Source organism: Choloepus didactylus, chromosome 1, assembly GCF_015220235.1.
Source record: "Choloepus didactylus isolate mChoDid1 chromosome 1, mChoDid1.pri, whole genome shotgun sequence".
NCBI lineage: Eukaryota > Metazoa > Chordata > Mammalia > Pilosa > Megalonychidae > Choloepus > Choloepus didactylus.
In genome coordinates, this window is record NC_051307.1 from 208,198,086 (window position 1) to 208,217,657 (window position 19,572).

At 40.5% G+C, this 19,572-nt stretch overlaps 1 protein-coding gene across 6 annotated transcripts in view; it reads left to right on the forward strand.

Annotated features, from left to right (window-relative positions):
- Window positions 1-19,572, forward strand: part of CACNA2D3 (calcium voltage-gated channel auxiliary subunit alpha2delta 3) — a 1,184,653-nt gene that overhangs the window by 1,062,104 nt on the left and 102,977 nt on the right. For all 6 annotated transcript variants that reach the window (XR_005210766.1, XM_037798412.1, XM_037798419.1 and 3 more), the window contains 2 exons: window positions 3,400-3,462; window positions 6,428-6,498. Coding sequence is in view for 5 of the 6 variants with exons in the window: in XM_037798412.1 (XP_037654340.1) it covers window positions 3,400-3,462; window positions 6,428-6,498 (134 nt within the window). In the remaining variant the exon portion in view is untranslated. The remainder of the gene's footprint in view (window positions 1-3,399; window positions 3,463-6,427; window positions 6,499-19,572) is intronic.

A 19,572-nucleotide genomic window follows, 5' to 3' on the forward strand; every position in this document is an offset into this window, starting at 1 on the left:
TTCCTGTCGTGGAATCCTAATTTAAGAGGAAAAAAAGTGAATTTAAAAACGATTTAATGGAATCATGGTCCAGGAAATAAATGCCAATCTGTACTCACCAAAGAGGAAACAAGTGCTATTGCCCAGCCATCACCAGGAGAGCGTACCCACTTGCTGGAGCAGAATTTGAGGCTCCTTTGGAGGAACTGGAAGCTTAGGCATATTATCCTCCACAAGCCTTGGCCAGTCCTCGTTTATTCCTCTTCCCAGCACCATCTGGTAGGATGTAGATTAATCTGGACAAGATCATGGAGTGTAGTTTGAGACACTGTCCATCATGGACTCTTTTCTTTCACAGATTGTTCCTTAGTGGTGGGTGGATATGTGTAGAAAATCCCCCAGAGCTGACTGACTTAGTTTCTTGTTTTAAAATTTTAGCTTAAAAATTGCTGCTCTTGGGGGTCTAGGTACCTAGAATTGGGGTTGACATCACTTAATCAAAGTGACCCAAAACATCAGTCACTTTCATTGTTTTTGTTTGTTTTCAACCATAATTGTAATGCTTCAGCACTTGGTGCATTGGCTGATCTGGCTGATTTTTCTTCGACTTGTTGTGATTGTCTTGGTAACAGTGGCACACAAGCCCTGCCCTTAGCTACACATGAGTTTAGGGATTGCTTTCTTCTAACAAGAAGACCCTCTATGAGCAGGCAGGATCCTGAGACCCTGACTATGTCCTGTTATCTTTTGGAGTTCAGGGGCAGTGGGGTGGGTGGTGGGGAGGTGGACAATAGAAGGAGTGTGAGCTTTGGAGTCACAAAGCACTAGATTCAAGTCCCACTTGCTTTGCTGTGAGACCTTGGGGAAGATAACATCTGTGGGCCTCGGTTTTCTCCTCTGTCCAAGAGGATGATCCCCTATTTGATAGTTTAAAAAGCAAGGATTGCATGGGTTGACATCCTTCTGTGGCTGCCATTTTGTTGTTGTTGTCATTATTTTCATTACATCATTGGTGAGGACCATATGTTGTATGAAGAATTTCTTTGAGTGATAGCTTCTCTCTGGTATACTCCCAAGCTTGCCATGCCTTTCTTCTTGCAGATTGGTTCTTCAAGGTATGAGTTGAAAAAGGTTTCTTCTCTGTGATAGAACTCTTGCCTCAGTTCCTTCTAGAGCAGGGCCCTCTGAGGAGAGTTGGAGCAAGGGAGGATACCTATAGAGTAAATTCCCTAAAGTCCAATCTGGCCTCCATTCCACTCCATGCTGACCATTACAAGGAACACAGAGGTCCCCGTCTTCAAGGAGTGTGGTCAAGAAAAGGAACAACGCTTGCAATAAATAGTGAAAGGTTTCATTCAGTTTTGTCTTTAAATGAAGCAAATTGTGAAAATGTTTCATTTGATTTTCTCAAAATGATGACAAAAAGAGTCAGATTTAGTTTAGAGTTTGATCAGTTTTTCCAGTGGTTTCTCTTAGTTCTTGGCTTTTGAAATCATTCTCATTGGAAACACTTCTCAAACGTTATCCTGTGTGATTTGTCCTTCTTCGCATGTCTACCTCTAACAGGACCTCATGAAATCCTGCCTCTTTCTCAAGATTTGCAATGGAATTTATTTGCCTTATACCTGTATTGTAGTTTCTGATACTTTCAACATTAGACAAGCAGAAACGTGTTTACCAAACGTGGATCTAGTAGCAAGAGTATGAATTACTGAGGGATGTTTGTGTAGGAACTAATTTTATAATTTGTTTTTTTTGTTTGTTTGTTTGTTTTTTGGAGGCGGGGAGGTGTTGTTAAATGACTTCTAATTCCCTGTGCAACTGTGGAGATCTGGATAGTTAATATCTGAATTCAAAGGCTGCTCCAATACGCAATATGCATTTATTGATTAAATGGCACTTAATCGCCCTTTGTTTTCATGTCTATATTTGCAAAATGAGCGTCATGATACTCAAATCCATAAGGATATGGGTTTATTTAATATGACCCAATGTAAACTGGGCTAAAACTCATTGAAGTATTAGTGTAATCTAAGACATGCTGTCCAAAAGGACTTCTTCAGTGATGGAAAAGTCCAAAATTATAGACACTAACCACATGTGGCTCTGGAGCACTTGAAATTTGGCTAATGTGACTGCAGATCTGAATTTTTAATTTTATTTCATTTTAATTAACTTAAAATTATATTGAAATCCACATGTAGCCAGTGGCTACCATATCGGACAACACATTCTGTGAGATTGCTTCCGTAATGCTGTCCCCTAAGGTTGAAGGATGTTTATTCAGAATCCCTCCAGAGCCAAATCCAAACAAACAGCTGGCATCAGAACAGGTTACCAAGTCATATATCTGGCCCCTGTAGATAACTGGGAGCAGCTCTGTTGCTCACCAAAGCAACTACCTATTTTATAAAAGGTGCCAGCAGAGCTTTTAATTCTTACTGAGTCTCCACCACTGCCAAGTAGTGAAAGACAGACCTTTCTGACAAACTAACTTCTGTACTTTTTTGCCCAACTAAAACCAACCTATGGGTAGGTAAATGTCCTAGGAAACACCAGCTCTGTGGTGGCCTGGAGCTAGGCAATATTCGGCTCATGGTAAAGATATGTTATAAATTAAATGTTGCAGTCAGTATGTAAAGCTGCAATAAATAGAAACTGAGTTACTTCAAGGACAGAATTAAACCTTAAGTTTAAACTCCAGCACTGTAATTAAAACTTAGCCTGTAGCAAATCATTCACTTGAGATTAAAGTAGTGTGGGGGAAGCAGAAGTTTGGGCTTACCTTGCTTTCTGCAGTTTATAAGTCTGAGCTACCAAAAGCTAACCACCCTGCCCCCACATCCAGTTCCCAATTAAAAACAGTTTGAAAACCTTTAGGAGGACTGAGGGGCCCCTTTAACAGAAGTCTGCCCCTTCCCCCCTGCCTCAGTCTATGAACAAATTAAAAAATATTACCTGGTCCCCCGATGGTCCTCCAAGCTGACACAGTGTTTTCATTAATACAACATTAGAGTAATGACATTGTATTGGTGTTTTGCTTTAAAAACAGCCTGCTCCTCAACTGCTTAGAATACACGCTGGGGGTCTCGGCACACTTTGTTCCTGGAAATATTTTCAGGTCATATAAAGAAAAAAGAAGACAAACTGTAATTATTCTTTTTTTTTTTTTTTAGTGCATATTCTTTTATCCCAGCCTGGGTTGTTCAAGTCTCTCTGTTGTTTTATTTTTGCAAACACTAGGGTTAACTTAACCCTGGCCTTAACTCCTAAAGCCACCAGGCATTTCTAATTCTCTGAAAACAACTCCCCCCCACCCCACCCCCCAAAAAAATAGGTTTCTCTTAGGTTGGAAATACGTCATTATGTGTAAAAGCAGCCTCAGGACCCAACGTTGAAACTGTGATTTTTATTTTCTAGACTGTGAACTGTTACCTCATAGACAATAATGGATTTATTCTGGTGTCTGAAGACTACACACAGGTGAGTGAGCAGTTTCTACCAACTCGAAGTAACGAGCTCAGAAGGTGCTTGGGTCAGGGGAAACAAATTATGGTGCTGAAACTTTGAGACAATCATCTATGTTTAAGAGGTAATAGCAGGAGATTATAAAACCTTCTTTCCAACTCTCTAAGAATGCCACAGCCTACTTCTCAGCAGGCCCCATGGAGTTTTTACCTCCCAGTGGAGGTGGTAGGCGGGGCCCAGGGCCTGCTCTCTCACTCATAAAATGTTCAGTGTATAGAACTCTTTGCCTCAGAGTTGCCTGTGTCACGTAAAGAATTTTTTGCCTTAAGGGTGGATGTTCCTTAAAGAGTTAGGACAACTTTAAGGAGATTTCCTCCTGATATTTTATCTCCTTATTAAAAATAATACATATATTCCTACATGATAATTGTTTATGGCTTTCTTTCTGGCTTTTGCTTTTTTAAAATCTGTTATCTAAGTTCAGGAATTAACTTGGGTTCTCAATGCCAAGGGACAATGATCCAGAGATAGATGAGGAATTTTCTTCGTTTGTCTGTGCCGTGTGCAGTCTGGGGCAGAAAGTAATGACATGGAAGGCGACCAAGCTATGGGACCGAACACTTTCAGCAAAATGAAAGATGAAATAAAAAGCATTGTAGCAGAGAAACAGGTTTCCCCATGAAAACTTTCTGCAGTAAAACTTTGCAACTAGAAATAAAGCTGTATATTAAAAGAAGGTAAAAGTATAGTGTATCAAGACATGAGAAAGCAGATGGTTTGTAGTGCTAGTTCTCTTTCCTTCACTAGTTTTGGGATCTTGGGCCCTAAACTTAATCTTGCTGGGCCTTCTGACAGATTTTGTAAAATGAAGGTGGTTGACCCTAACTCTAATATTAAAGGCTCCTAATAATTTATAACGAAGTCCTTTAGAAATAATTTAAACTGTGTCAACAGTGTAATGGGTCCATTCATGCTTAATACATTAGTTAATTGTCCTTAAGTGCGGCTCCAAAGGATCTGAGCAGGTAACATGAGGAATTGTGCTTCCATTGGTTTCTCCTCTTATCCCTGACAATATTGTAGGATTTTAAACATACCTTTGATATGTGAAAAATTATACTGATATGAGAAAAACCACTCTCTCGAGACTCAAACTGTCCATACAGTCTCCTCAGATTCTGAACATCACTGGACATTGGACGGTTAATGGACATTAGACAGAATGAATAAGCCTGGAGAACAAGGCTGGTCTCTGAGGAGCAGGAAGTGCACAGACCTCTGATAATATGGCTCACAGGGCAGTATTCCCTGGCAAGATGGTATGCCCTTTGGACTGGGAGGAGAAATATTGAGACATTCAAGAATCAATGGAGCAAGGGCCAAAATTAATTGACAGTGAATAGGAGCTTTGTCCTTCTGCCATGGTCGTGTAGATATGAGACGGGAACCGGTTCATGGGGTGCAGGAAGTATATGGCACAGGTCTTCTAGTGGTGAATCCCAGACTTGCCAACAAAACTAACCATTGAAATAGTGACTCTTAAGAAACCATGGCCATATGGGCTCTGATCCCTGCTTTCTCTCCCTGTCGATGGGCCTGCAACATTACCCAGCCAGCCCTCCAGCCTGCTCAGCCTGGACTTGTTTAATGTTGTCTGACTTCCTGCACCCCAATTAGGATAATTCTTCTTCATCTAACAATCAGTTCCACTGACACATTTACACACATGAAATACAAACGTCCTGCTTGCTCCTAGCAGCAGCAGATGCCCACAGAATTTGGAAAAGATTCCAAATTTCCCTGGAGGGAAAAAGGCAATGCTCAATATGCAGTCAGAGAAATGTCATTTTCTTCTTCGTCATTCTCTGTTTCTTGACATATTGGCAAAGTCTACGTGCCTTTCTGCCCCAAAACTCCCAGGTGTGTAGATGAGGGCACTCGGTTGTAATGGAATTGGGGTTTAGTTCTGAAGCCTCTGGAATTTCTACAATTGGTGGAGGGCCCTCCCCACCCACCCACAAACTGTAAACCCTCAGCGCACTCTGTCCTGGATACACTGGCTCTTTCCAGGGTGTTGACAGAGGAAGGCTGTTGCCTCTGAGCTCTGTTCTGTTGCACTGCATATACCCTCTGCCATGAGGCACCATGGATGATGGTGGTTTCAGGAATCTGGAGGGAATGCACAAGGATGTTAGTCCTTCATTCCACCATTCGGAGATTGCAAATCTGGGTCAGTGCCAAGAACTAGACTTGAAAAAGCTTCAATTTGGCGGTGGGGAAGGAACTTCTAGGCCTCAAATGACCCGAAGACAGCCCCAGACATAAGGGGGAGAATTTAGAAATCCTTTAATTGGCCATGCTGTCCTCTGTAAGAGGCTGTACATTCTTAATTTTGTCAACATATTAACTGCCTATGGACAAAATGAGAGAGTCTCTCAGAAAGGGATTTTGAGAAAAGATGGATTCTCAGCTGTAGGAAATTTATCGGGCCAATGAAGAGGACTGCTGCCACTTCCTAAACAGGTCATCCTGGAATTCTAAAACAATTCTTTTATTACTGATTAGGAAAGCTTTCACAGCCTATTTCTGTCTCTATGAAGTAGCATTTTAAGCGCAAGAGCCTGAGTGCAGATTAATGCCTATTCCATCCAAAGGTAATGGTGTGTGTGTGTGTGTGTGTGTGTGTGTGTGTGTGTGTGTGAATCCCAGCATTCAATGTGTGTTATGTAATGACTCTTCCTCCACACATCATGGAAACACTCACCTCTGCTTACTGGTTTACTCTGTAAGCCCACAATTCATCATGGCTCTTAAGACCTTTTCCATTTTATGTTACAGTACTCCTGAAAACTTACCTTTTGCTTGGTGAAAAACAGTCCTTTCTGTTCCAGGACACAGACTGACATTTGCATTTCTTCTATGCTGTTTGGGCACAATATTTATCTCTGCTTCCCCATGTGCCTTCTTTTCTTCCCCACAGACTGGAGACTTTTTTGGTGAGGTCGAGGGAGCCGTGATGAACAAATTGTTAACAATGGGCTCCTTTAAAAGGTAAGGATTTTATGGTGCCCTGTGCACCTCCCCCATGCCCAAGAGGTTGCCTAAATAAAATAAAACAAACAAAGGTCAAATAAAGCAAGCCCAGACTTGACCCGGGGGCTGGTTTCTATTGGTGTTCCTGCTCCAGAAATTCGATGCCTCTTGCATGAGTGTTAAGAGTCTTAGAAGCTGGGCTCACAATGAGTTTCCTGTTCGCCCAGCATGGGGTTTATTGAAGTAAGAGTCTTCACGGTGACAGGGTTATATCGGTCCGAAGCATTCACGGCCAAGAAGAAGGAGACATTTTCACCAGGTTGGAAAGTAGGAGTATATTTTGTTTTACTTTGACAAGCAGGGAAGCTGGCTAGGAACCTGGACCTCAGGGATGGAAAGGGATATTTAGATATTTGGTGACAACGTTTTTAGAAAATCAAGTGAAAGTTCCCAAACCTGCTCCTGGATGGAGGCAAATTTAAATGTTCTGCTAAAGAAAAATCCAGATCACATCAAATTCCACCTGTGGCAGGTACTGCCCCCCTGGGTGGTGACAGCGCCCGTTGACTCCGAGTGAAGCTTGGGTAGGATGGCTTTCGCACAGCCCCACGGCCTCCTTGCTCCTGGGATCACAGAAGGCTGTGGGAAAAGCCATCACCCCATGTGATCAGGACATCAGTAACGTCTCCCTGGGAGTCAACTGTCTCCCTTTCCTTGGCCTCCTTGGAATAATGCTGGTCTTTGAAGTGGTGTTTTAGTGGGAGTATTTGATTCTGTTAAATACGTAATAGCAGGAAATACAAGGATGGACCTCCAGCTCGCCTGGGAGATCTATTGCACGTTGGCTGCCAGTGGGAAAGGCACTCCCCAGTTTATTACTACCCCACAGCTGAAGGGCCAGGAAGTGTTAGCTCAGGAAATCGGACTTTTAAGCCAGTCAACAAGACCAACTGAGCGCTGTGCTGAAAGCTGGGAATTTAAAAATGATGACCCGATTTTTGAAATTCCATAGCTTATTTGTGCCAGAAGCGGGAGCGGGGGGTGGGGGGGTGGGGGGGAGGATATAAAAAACTGGCAAAACTCCAGCATTTCTGCAATCTCTGCCTATTCACTTGCTCTCAGGCAGACCTGTAGCAGATTGTTCACCCCCACTCAATTCCCCTTTTAAACTTCAAGAGCAGTTTTCTTTTTCCCCAGGAGTCATGGTACATGTGTTTAAAACTCTACTTGGAGCTGGGCTTGGGTTGCTGTGGAGTTTTCCACAGCTTCTTAAAGCTTCCCACGGCAGCTTCTGGATCATCCACCATCCAGGGCACCACCAATTTTTCATATCTTTATGTGGATGTGTACATTTGTATCATGTTCACTTGTTTTCAACTTGGTGGGAGTGGGGGGAACAAAAGATGAAGAATGATCATACATGTGTTCTTCATTTGAAAGCATATCTTTCAACTTCTTTAACAAAACCATTTTTTTTCTTTTTCCCTCCTGGATATTCCTTTCACATTGTTCAATGGGAGAATGAGAATGGTTGTAGTGGTATTTTTAAATTCCAAGTCATCTTCTTAATGTGGGTGAAAGCATGGTCAGTATGAATTTGAACTTTGTTTTACTACAATAGTAGCTAACATATTTGAGAAAAGGGAAGGCCTGAGAACTTTCCTCAATCAGAACAGCAACTGCTGTCATCTAGGAACTAATTGATGAACCTCCCAAGCCTCTTTGAAGGCCCCTCAGTGGGGCCAGCAGAGCACTTAGAGTTTGAGTTTGGGAGTCAGTCAGGGTGGGTTCAAATCTGACTGACATGGACTAGCTTCATAACTTAGAACAAGTCAGATTACCTCTCCCTGCTTTTGTTTTCTTATGTGGAAAATGAATATGAAAATAATAATTTTGGCCTTCCCTTATAATAATAAGCATAAAGTGCTTAGCACAGTGCCTGGCATATATTAAGGGCTCAATAATTGCTGGCTGCTGTTGTGATTTTTGTTGTTGTGGATCTTTGCTCAGTCTTGGCTTTGCTTTCTGCTTGGCACCAGATGAAGTTTCTTCCACATTCATGCATCTCACACAGGCTTCCCCCAACCCCCGGTGATGGGGTCTCAAGTGTTGGAGCACCCTAGTTCTCCTTGAAACCAGACAAGTGCCCTTGCCCTTCCCAATGTGCAGTGCTTGCTCAGCACGCAAGCTTGACAGTCCTTCCATTCAGAGGAAATCTGCATCTTGGAAACACTGACAGGAGGTAGTTGGAGGTAACTGGCAGCACCCTGGGATAGAAGGAATGTACCATATTATACTAGACCACTCCCAACATGGGTCCATAAAGGCTGAGTTGCTCTGGTGTCATGGGTGAGCCCAGGGAGAGCTGAGGATCAGTTCAATGAGCTGAGCTCTCATCCCAGCATCTTGGACAATGCCCAAGTGGCACAAAGCTTATACCCAGTCCTAAAGAAATGAGTTTCATACACAAGGGCCCTACAAACCATCTTCTCCAGAAAGAGCCCCAAGAGAAGAACACTAGTCCCTTTTATCAATCCCTCCCTCCATCTGTCTCCTCTATCCCTACTTTGATTCCCCTCTCTCTAGGGAAGGGAGGTGGTGCTTGCCTGTGTGGCAGTGAAAACTTTGCCTAATTATTCTGACCACTTACTTGGTGACTCAGTAGTCATTCTACTTGGCAGTGCCATCAGAAGGAAAGAACATCCACTTCTGAGCTGCACTGCCATGTGGAAAGCACACCACTATTGGTGCAAACAGATTAACAGCTTGAGAGCATTTGGAGAGAGTGCCACAGCAGTGTGTGTGCAAACAGCCTAAGAGGCAAAATTTGTCACTCTCATTACTTTAGCTTGTCCTTTGACAGAAACATTAGACTCTACTCTATTCACCCAGGTTACATTTGACATAGTATCTAGGGGCTAAATAACATACCAATAGCTTCGGCAGTATGAAAATTATCACAATGGCTGCCATCACTGAGCTCCTGCCCCGCACCTGCCTGTGTTGTGCTTCACAGATCTTAACAGATCTTACCTGTTGCATTCTTTCCAACAAATCTGTGAGACTGATATAAACAGGATCAACTATATAATTTGTGGGGTCCAGTGCAAAATGAAACTGTGGGGTCCCTTGTTCAAAAAGCATTACGAATTTCAATAGAGCAGCAGCAGAGCATCAGACCAAGTGTGGGGCCCTTCTAAGGGTATAGCTCCATATGACTGCACAGTTTACAGCCCTTGAAGCCAGCCCTCTGTATGAATATTGCCCGTTTTATAGACTTGCCCAAAGTCTCTGTGTGGCAGAGCTGAATTCAAACAATCTGCTCTCTTAGCACGGTGAGAATTTTCTAGCTTTGGCCTTTGCTTGGTTCTGTGCACAATAGCCTTGTGTACAAAGCCCCCTTCAGCTTCGTGTGAAAGGCGAAGGACAGCTGAGGGAGGTGCTGGCTCAGCAGCGCCTTATCTGGGCAAGCGGAACTTTCAGGATGGGAGGCCAACCGAGTGATAAGATCACCCAGGCTTCTTTTAGCTGAAGTTGATAAATCTTTAGACCAAACCATGTCCCCAGACTTCCCGTGTTTTCTCATATGATACCATATGCCTGGTCAGCTTTTTGTGTTCCAAAAAGAGAACTTCAAATACTTCTTCATTCTTATCATTGAAAGTCAGTGGATTCCCTGACGAGTGACTCACATAGGGTTTCTCATATCAGCTGTTTTCCTATTTTGCTCACATTCATGTCTAGGAAAAGCCTTGCATTCATGTTCATCAAAATCCATACTCTGTGGTTCTCTTTCCTGTCGTTGATGGTGCCATGTCCCTCTGGCAACTACTAAAATAAAATCTGATTTCAAAATCCTTTTATTAGAATTCATTTATTTCCCTCTTTCTTGCCCTCTGTGGCAAAAGCTCAATGCAGTCAAAAGGTGGTTACTGCACAGCGTTTCCCTCCACAGCACAGCTTTGGGAGTGGGCCTCTGTGTCTGGACTCTGCTGTGCATCAGCATCTCCTAGGGAGCTTTCAAAACACACCTGTGCTCAGGCTGAGCCCCTGGAAATACAGAGCAAATTGGTCTGGGAATGGAGCCCATGCACTGATTCTCTTCAAAAGATGTCCTCATGATTCTTATGTGCAGCCAGAGAGAAGAATCCTAAGTTTAAAAATGCATGGATGGCCGTCCAGATGCTGCCACTTAGGAGCTAGCTGACCTCTGTCAACTGTAACTCACCAAATTCCAGTTCTCCACAGCAAAATGGGACAAAAAAATTTATTTGTACCTACAAGTAAGGATTAAATAAAATAACGCATGAGTAACTGAGGTGCCCCAGCATGAGGGTACATGCAGACTTCCATCCTGTCCTCCCAAGCTCCTGCCTCTATGTCTCCCTTGATGACCCTAGGGAGGGGCCTTGCAGAGGACAGCCCGCTGGCATGGATGAGCCATACCACAAAACCGGGGCTCTGCATATATCTCTCTGATCTAGGACCTCTACCACCTTCTTTTTCCTCCATTCCTCTTCCTCTTTTTTGACTTGAGAGCACACAAACAAAAATGATTGGATTCCTTTCCTAGACCAAAGAGCCACCAGCACATCTTTCTGAGGTCTATTGGGATTATCTTTTGGAACCTGCTTCCTCCCGTCAGGGGTGTGGAGGACCCACTTTCAGCAACTTGTAGAGGCTGCAGGAGACTCTTTGGCACTACCCTACTAGCGCAAAACACCAAGCATGTAAACAGCAAGATCAAAACTCAGGTTTCATGTGACACAATGAAGTGCCCAGCAGACTGCTAAGAAGAAAGGAAAATCAGTGGCTTCTCTACCATCTTCCGACTTCATCTCCTTCTGTCCCCCTACAAATAATAGAACACAGCTCACTGGAGTTGAGTTGGGATTTAGCTTGGATATGAAGAGCTTGCTATTAGATAAGAGGGGCAAGTCTGACTTTTAGGACATTTGGACCAGGGAAGATTGAAGGGAAAATTGGAATGAGTTCAATATGGAGCCTAAGGAAAGAGGAACAGCTTTCAAAAAAATGGATAAAAAAATAAATCCTCACTGAAGGATGAAAGAATGGCTGTTGCTCTCATCAAATACCCACAACCTGAGCACTTGCCCTGGGTGTTTTGCTTTTATCCTTGGGGTTTCTGCCAATGGATCTCTTCCCTTGTTCTCTATGTATCTAATTATGCTTGAGGAAAGAAAGACCAATTGAGACACACCCGGACTTCAGCTTGCAGAGAAATTGCTTGCAAAGATTTGTTTTTGCTGTGGGAGCTACAGATCATCGCTCTCTTTCTTGGTTTTTGTCTTTTCCATTTTTTTATTGTGTCCCTTGCAGCATGCCTGAGATGTCATCCCTCCAAAGCCACTCATAATTTCCCTAGGGGCCTGGTGGATGTCCTCCTGGTGAAGTACTATGGTTGACTTATAGAAATCCCTGTGGCAGCTTCTTCTGCTATTGAAATCCCCCTTTCTGAAAGGTGACACAGTCAGGTTCATTTCAGGACTTGGACTGTTTCTACCCCATCTCTGTACAGAACTCCCAATGGCAGGAGACTGCAAACTTTCCCTGTCTTTGGTAATTACATTACATTTCTGTGAAATGCCCTGGCCATGGAGTCTAAGAGTGTTAAAGGAAAAGTCTGTTTTGTTTGGATGGCTGCTTTCCTTTAATGCTGAGTGCCCCACCAATGTTTAATACTCAACAACTCATGTAATGAATGTAATGGCTTCTTGGCTTCCTGTTGACCTGACCATTTCCACAGAAGTATGTTTTGTCAGAGGTGGTGTTGAAGGGAACAAGAAGACAGACTGGCTTGGGCAAGTGTGTTTCTGGGCCAAACTTTCTGGAATGCAAAGACATGGAAATTCCAATAGACCACTCTTAAAAGTCCTAAAACTGTTGCTTGAGGATTCCCAGTTACAACAATAAAAGTAACTTCACTCATCTTCATCATAATAGCAGGATGTCTCACTTATTGAATAATAACCATAGACAAGGCATTATTCTAAGCACTTTACATGTATTACCTTAATTAATCCTTATAACAACTCCATGAAGTAACTACAACATTGTTTCCATTTTACAAAAGAGGCCCTGGAAGTGGAGGCCTAAAGCATTTCAGGAACTGGTCCAACTTCACCCATGGAAGTGAGTGGTAGGGATGGAATTTCAACTCATATTTCTCAGATTCCAGAGACATGCTCCTAGTCACCACACATCTTTTTCCATAGTTGAAGCAGACTAAAGTATTTTATGCAGAGATTTCTTTTTCACATTCATGTTTGTCTTGCCTCAAAAGTTAGTGAAAGAAAGTCTTTCAATCAAACTTGGAGTCCAGTGTATCAGTTAGGACTTGGTTCTCTTGCAAGTAATAGGAAACTCCAAAATAACAGGAACTTTTAAAACACAGGAGTCCTTTTCTCACTTGTGTGAAGGAAGTCTGAAAATGCTAATTTAGGGGCCTTATATTGTAATCATGGAACGAGAACTGCAACTTTTTTCTCTCAATCTTCCTCCAGTTGGCTTTCAAACTCAAGGATACGTCATGGTCCAAAATGGTTGCTGAGCTCCAGCCATCATAGCTGAAATCCAGGCTGGCAGAAGGGGGATTCATGGAGGTCCAAAAGGCCAAAAATTCTTCATTAAGCAGCCTCCCATACAATAATTCTGCTTAGTCACATGGCCTCACCTAGTGACAAAGGATCCTGGGAAGTGTGCATAGTGAAATTTCAGAGTTCTGCCCCTAAGACAGTAGAGGATAATGGATACTGGGAGATTATTTAATAGTCTCTGCCACATCCAGCATGCCCCAGTTTGCTTCAGACAACACAAGTTCTCTACATATTGAAATCCCATTCCTGTGATATCCGTCTCAAAAATCCTTGAGAAATGAAGCTGTATAGACAACCCCTTGTTCCCCACACTTCCCCACTTGCCCAGTGCATTCCCGATCTCCTTTGGAGCTGGTCTCTGTCCCCTTCATGGGTCACTGGCACTGTATAGGCTGGGAGATACTGTCCACTAGAGTAAATTAAACAAGATAATCAGAAGCCTAGACATCACCAAAAAATTACAAGTCATATTAAGAAACAGGAAGATATGGCCCAGTCATGGAAACAAAACTTCAGGGAAGACACAGAATTTGGAACAACTTATCAAAGATGTTCAACCTAATCTCCTAAATCAATCCAAGGAGATGAAGGAAAACATGGCTAAAGAGATAAGGAATGTTAAGAAGAAAGTGTGGTAGCATAAAGAATTTGAAGATATTAAAAAAAATAACAAAAATTATGGGCATGAAAGACACAATAGAAGAGATTAAAAGAACTCTAGAGGCATCCAACAGCAGATTTGAATAGGCAGAAGAAAGAATCAGTGAACTAGAAGACAGTACAATTGAATTCTTACAGACAGAAGAACAGATGGAGAAAAGAATGGGAAAAATTTAGCTGTGTCTCAGGGACCTGAATGACAGCATGAAGTGCACAAACATACATGTCATGGGTGTCCCAGAAAGAGAAAAGGGAAAAGGGGCAGACAGAATATTTGAGGAAATAATGGCCAAAAATTTCCCAACTATTGTGAAAGACATGAGTACACGTCTAAGAAGTACAATGTGCTCCAAACAGAATAAATCCTAATAGACCTATTCTGAGACACATACTAATCTGAATGTCAAATGCCAAAGATAAAGAGAATTCTGAAAGCAACCAGAGAAAAGCAATTCATGGCATACAAGCGTTCTGAATAAGTCTAAGTTTCTGATTTCTTATCAGAAAGCATGTAGGTGAGAAGGCATTGGTATGATATGTTGAAGGTACTGAAAGAGAAAAACTGCCAGGCAAAAATTCTTTATCCAGCAAAACTGTCATTCAAAATGAAGGACGGTTTGAAATATTCATGTATAAACAGAAACTAAAGACAATTTATTAACAAGAGACCTGTCCTACAAGAAATGTTTAAGGGAGTTCTTCAGATTGAAAGGAAAAGACAGGAGAGAGAGGCTTGGAGTAGAGTGTAGAATGAAGATTATCAGTAAGGGTAACTAAAAAGGTAAAAAGAGAGACAATAAAAAAGGTATGGCATGTAAAAACCAAAGGATAAAGTCGCTGAACTATGTACTGCCTTTACAATAATAACACTGAATGCTAATAGATTAAACTCTCCAATCAAAAGACACAGATTGGCAGAATGTCTAAATAAGTATGATCCAACTATATCCTGTTTACAAGGGACTCACCTTTGACCCACAGACACAATAGGTTGAAAGTGAAAGGTTGGAAAAGGACATTCCATGCGAACAGTGACCATAAAAAAGCTGGGGTAACTATACTAATATCTGGCAAAATGGACTTTAAAAGAAAAACTGTTATAAGTAACAATAAGAGCACTATATATTAATAAAACAGGCAATCCACCAAGAAAGCATAATCATAAAGATGTATGCATTGAGGTACATAAATACATGAGGCAAACTCTGGAAGAACTGAAAGGAGTGAAAGATGTCTCTACAGTAATAGTCGGAGACTTCAGTACACCACTCTCATTGATAGATAGAACATCTAGACAGAGGTTCAATAAAGAAACAGGGAACTTGAATAATATGATAAATGAAGTAGACCTAACATACAAATATAGAACATTGCACCTGAAACAGCAGGATATATGTTCTTCTCAAGTGTGCATGGATAATTCTCCAGGATAGACCACACATTGGGTCACAAAACAAGTCTAAGCAAATTTTAGAAGTTTGAAATTAAACAAAGCACTTTCTCTGACCACAGTGGAATGAAGGTGGAAATCAAGAACAGGTGGAGAACTGGAAAATTCACAAGTAAATGGAAGTTAAACAATACATTCTTAAACAGCCAAAGAAGAAACTGCGAGAGAAATCAGTGAGTATCTTGAGATGAATGAAAATGAGAACACAATATATCAAAATTTATGGAATGCAGTGAAGGCAGTGCTGAGGGAGATTTATTGCCCTACATGTGTATATTTAAAAAAGAAGAGCTAGATCGAAGACCTAACTGCACACCTGGAAGAACTAGAAAAAGAACAGTAAACTAATCCCAAAGCAAGCAGAAGGAAAGAAATAACAAAGATTAGAGCAGAAATAAATGAAATTGAGAATAAAAAAGACAATAGAGAGAATTAAAAAGAAGTTGATTCTTTGAGACAATCAATAAAATTGACAAACGCTTAGCTAGATGTACAAAGGAAAAAAGAGAGAAGATGCAAATAAAATCAGAAATGAGAGAAGGAACATTACTACTGACCCCACAATAATGAAAAGGATCATAGGAGGATACCATGAACAACTGTATGCTAACAAATTAGACAACTTAGATGAAATGAACAAATCCTTAAAAACACACAATCTACACTGACTCTAGAAGAAATAGAAGACCTCAACAGACCAATTATAAGAGATTGAATCAGACATCAAAAACTTCCCAGCAAAGGAAATCCCAAGACCAGATGTATTCACAGATGAATTCTACAAATCATTCCAAGAAGAATTAATACTAATCCTGCTCAAACTCTTTCAAAAAATTAGAGGAGGGAACACTACCAAACTCATTCTGTGAAGCCAATATTATCCTAATACCAAAGCCAAATAAAGATAACATAAGAAAAGTAAACTACAGACCAATTTCTCTAAGGAATATAGATGCAAAAGTCCTCAACAAAATGCTTGAAAATTAAACCCAACAGCACATTAAAAGAACTATACACCATGATCAAGTGGGTTTTATCCCAGAAATGCAAGGGTAGTTCAAAACAAGAAAATCAATTAATGTAACACAACACATGAACAAATCAAAGGGGAAAAACCACATGATCATCTCAAATAACACAGATAGGCATTTGACAAAATCCAGCATCCTTTCTTGATAAAAATACTTCAGAAGATAAGAATAGAAGGAAACTTCTTCAACATGATAAAGGGCATATAGGAAAAACCCACAGCTAACATCGTACTCCATGGTGAAAGACTGAAAGTTTCCCTGTAGGGTCAGGAACAGGACAAGGTTGCCCACTCCCACCGCTGTTACTCAACATTGTGCTAGAATTTTTTATGGATTGGAAGACTAAATATTGTTAAAATGTCAATTCTACCAAAATTGACCTACAGATATAACTCAATCCTGATCAAAATTGCAACAGTCTACTTTGCCTAAATGGAAAAGCTAATTATTAATTTTATTTGAAAATTAAGGAGCGTCTAATAGCCAAAAACATCTTGAAAAAGAAAAATGAAGTGGGAGGACTCACACTTCCTGACTATAAAGAATGTTGCAAAGCTACAGTAGTCAAAACATCATGGTACTCAAATGAAGATAGATATATTGACCAATGAAATTGAATTGAGAGTTCAGCATTAGACCCTCACATCTATGGCCAATTGATTTTTTTTCCTCCCAGAAAACTTTATAAGGAAATAACCAGGAATGAAAATTATTATTTACATACAAAGATATCCACAGTTAAGATATATTAAAATGCAATTTATTATCAGTCATAGGTGGACAACATAGGAAAACATACCTGAATAACATTGTTTTAAGAAGGAATGTATGCAATAATATATACCATTTGATTTCAAATACATAAAAAGCTGTGTCAGGCTCTTTTCTATACTGTAGGTTCCGTGAGGGTAAAGATTGTGTTGTTTACTTTGTTATCTCCAGCCCCTGTTTTAATTTTGGGAACATAATTAGTGTTCAATAAATACAAGAAAATGAATGAGTGAATGAATATATATAGTGGGATGTTTGGTAAGGAGTCCTTTAAGAAACTGTCATTTTCAAGTCATGGGCTGATTTTCTGTCTGCATAGGCCAAGCATGCCTACACCCTACAGGGAACAGAAATTCTTTATTCAAAGGAAGAGCTGTTTGAATTCCTTCTTGACCATTGATTTTTTTAAAATTCAATTTTATTGAGATATATTCACATAGCATACAAGCATCCATGGTGTACAATCAACTGTTCCCAGTACCATCATATAGTTGTGCATTCATCACCCCAATCTATTTTTGAACATTTTCCTTATATTAGAAAGAATCAGAATAAGAATAAAAAATTAAAATAAAAAAGAACACCGAAGTCATCCCCCCACACCCTATTTTTCATTTAGTTTTTGTCCCCATTTATCTACTCATCCATCCATACACTAGGTAAAGGGAGTGTGATCCACAAGGTTTTCACAATCACACTGTCACCTCTTGTAATCTACATTGTTATACAATCATCTTCAAGAGTCAAGGCTACTGGGATGGAGTTTGGTAGTTTCAGGTATTTACTTCTAACTATTCCAATACATTAAAACCTAAAAAGTGTTATCTATATAGTGCATAAGAATGTCCACCAGAGTGACCTCTCAACTCCATGTGAAATCTCTCAGCCACTGAAGCTTTATTTCATTTCATTTCGCATCCCCCTTTTGGTCAAGAAGGTGTTCTCAATCCCATCATGCCAGGTCCAGATTCATCCCCCAGAGTCATATCCTGCGTTGCCAGGGAGATTTACACCTCTGGGAGTCAGGTCCCACGTAGAGGGGAGGGCAGTGAGATCAACTGCCAAGGTGGCTTAGTTAGAGAGAGAGGTTGGCCCATTGATTTTTTTTTTTTTCCATCATGTAAAATTTTAATGTTTCCATCTTAATAATCATGGCCCATTGATTTTTGACAAGGCTATCACATCTGCTCAACTAGGACTGAATAGATACTTCAACAAATGGTGCTGGTAGAACTGGATATCCATATGCAAAAGAATGAAAGAGGACCCCTATCTCATACTATATACAAAAATTAATTCATATGGATCAAAGACCTAAATATAAGAACCAGGACTATAAAACTCTTAGATGAAAATGTAGGGAGGCATCTTCAGGACCTTGTGTTAGGCAATGGTTTCTTAGACTTTACACCCAAAGCACAAGCAAAGAAAGAAAAAATAGATAAATGGGACTTTTATGCATCAAATGACTTTGTCAAGAAAGTGAAATGGCAAGCTACTCAATGGGAGAAAATATTTGGAAACCACATATCCAATAATGCTTTAATATCCTGAATATAAAGAAATCCTATTTCTCAATAATAAAAAGACAAATAACCCAATTAAAAATGGGCAAAAAACTTAAATAGACATTTCTCCAAAGAAGAAATACAAACGGCTAAAAAGCACATGAAAAGATGCCCACCATCACTAGCTATTAGGGAAATGCAAATCAAAACCAAAATGAGATATCATTTCACACCTATTCAAATGGCCACTATTGAAAAAAACAGAAAACTACAAGTGTTGGAGAGGATGTGGAGAAATAGGTACACTCATTCATTGCTGATAGGAATGGAAAATGGTACAGCCACTGTGGAAGACAGTTTGGCAATTCCTCAGGAAGCTAAGTATAGAATTACCGTATGAGCTGGCAATCCTGCTACTAAGTATATACCCAGAAGAACTAAAAGCAGGAACTCAAACAGATATTTGTACACCAGTGTTCACGGCAGCATTAGTCACAGTTGCCAAAAGATGAAAGCAATCCAAGTGTCCATCAACCGATGAATGAATAAACAAAATGTGGTAAAAAGGAATGAAGTCCTGATGCATGCAAGAACTTGGATGAATCTTGATGTTATTTTATGGAGTGAAATAAGCCAAACAAAAGAAGAAATATTATATGATTTCAATGTTATGTACTAATTATAATCAGCAAACTCATAGAGTTAGAATGTAGAATATAGGTTACCAGGAGATAGATTGGGGTTAGAAAATGGGGAATTGATGCTTAACTTGTACAGAATTTCTATGCAAGCTGATGGTAAAGTTTTGGAAATGGATGGTGGCGATGGTAGCACATTATGGCGAGTGTAATCAACAGTACTGAACTTATAGGTGAATGTGGTTAAAAGAGGAATTTTTAAGATGTATATAATACTAGAATAAAAATTAAAAGATAAATATAGGAGTGTACAACACAGTGAACCCTAATGTAGACGATGGACTATTGTTAATAGTTCAACTATACGAATGTTCTTTCATGAATTATAACAAATGTACAATACCAATACAAGGTGGT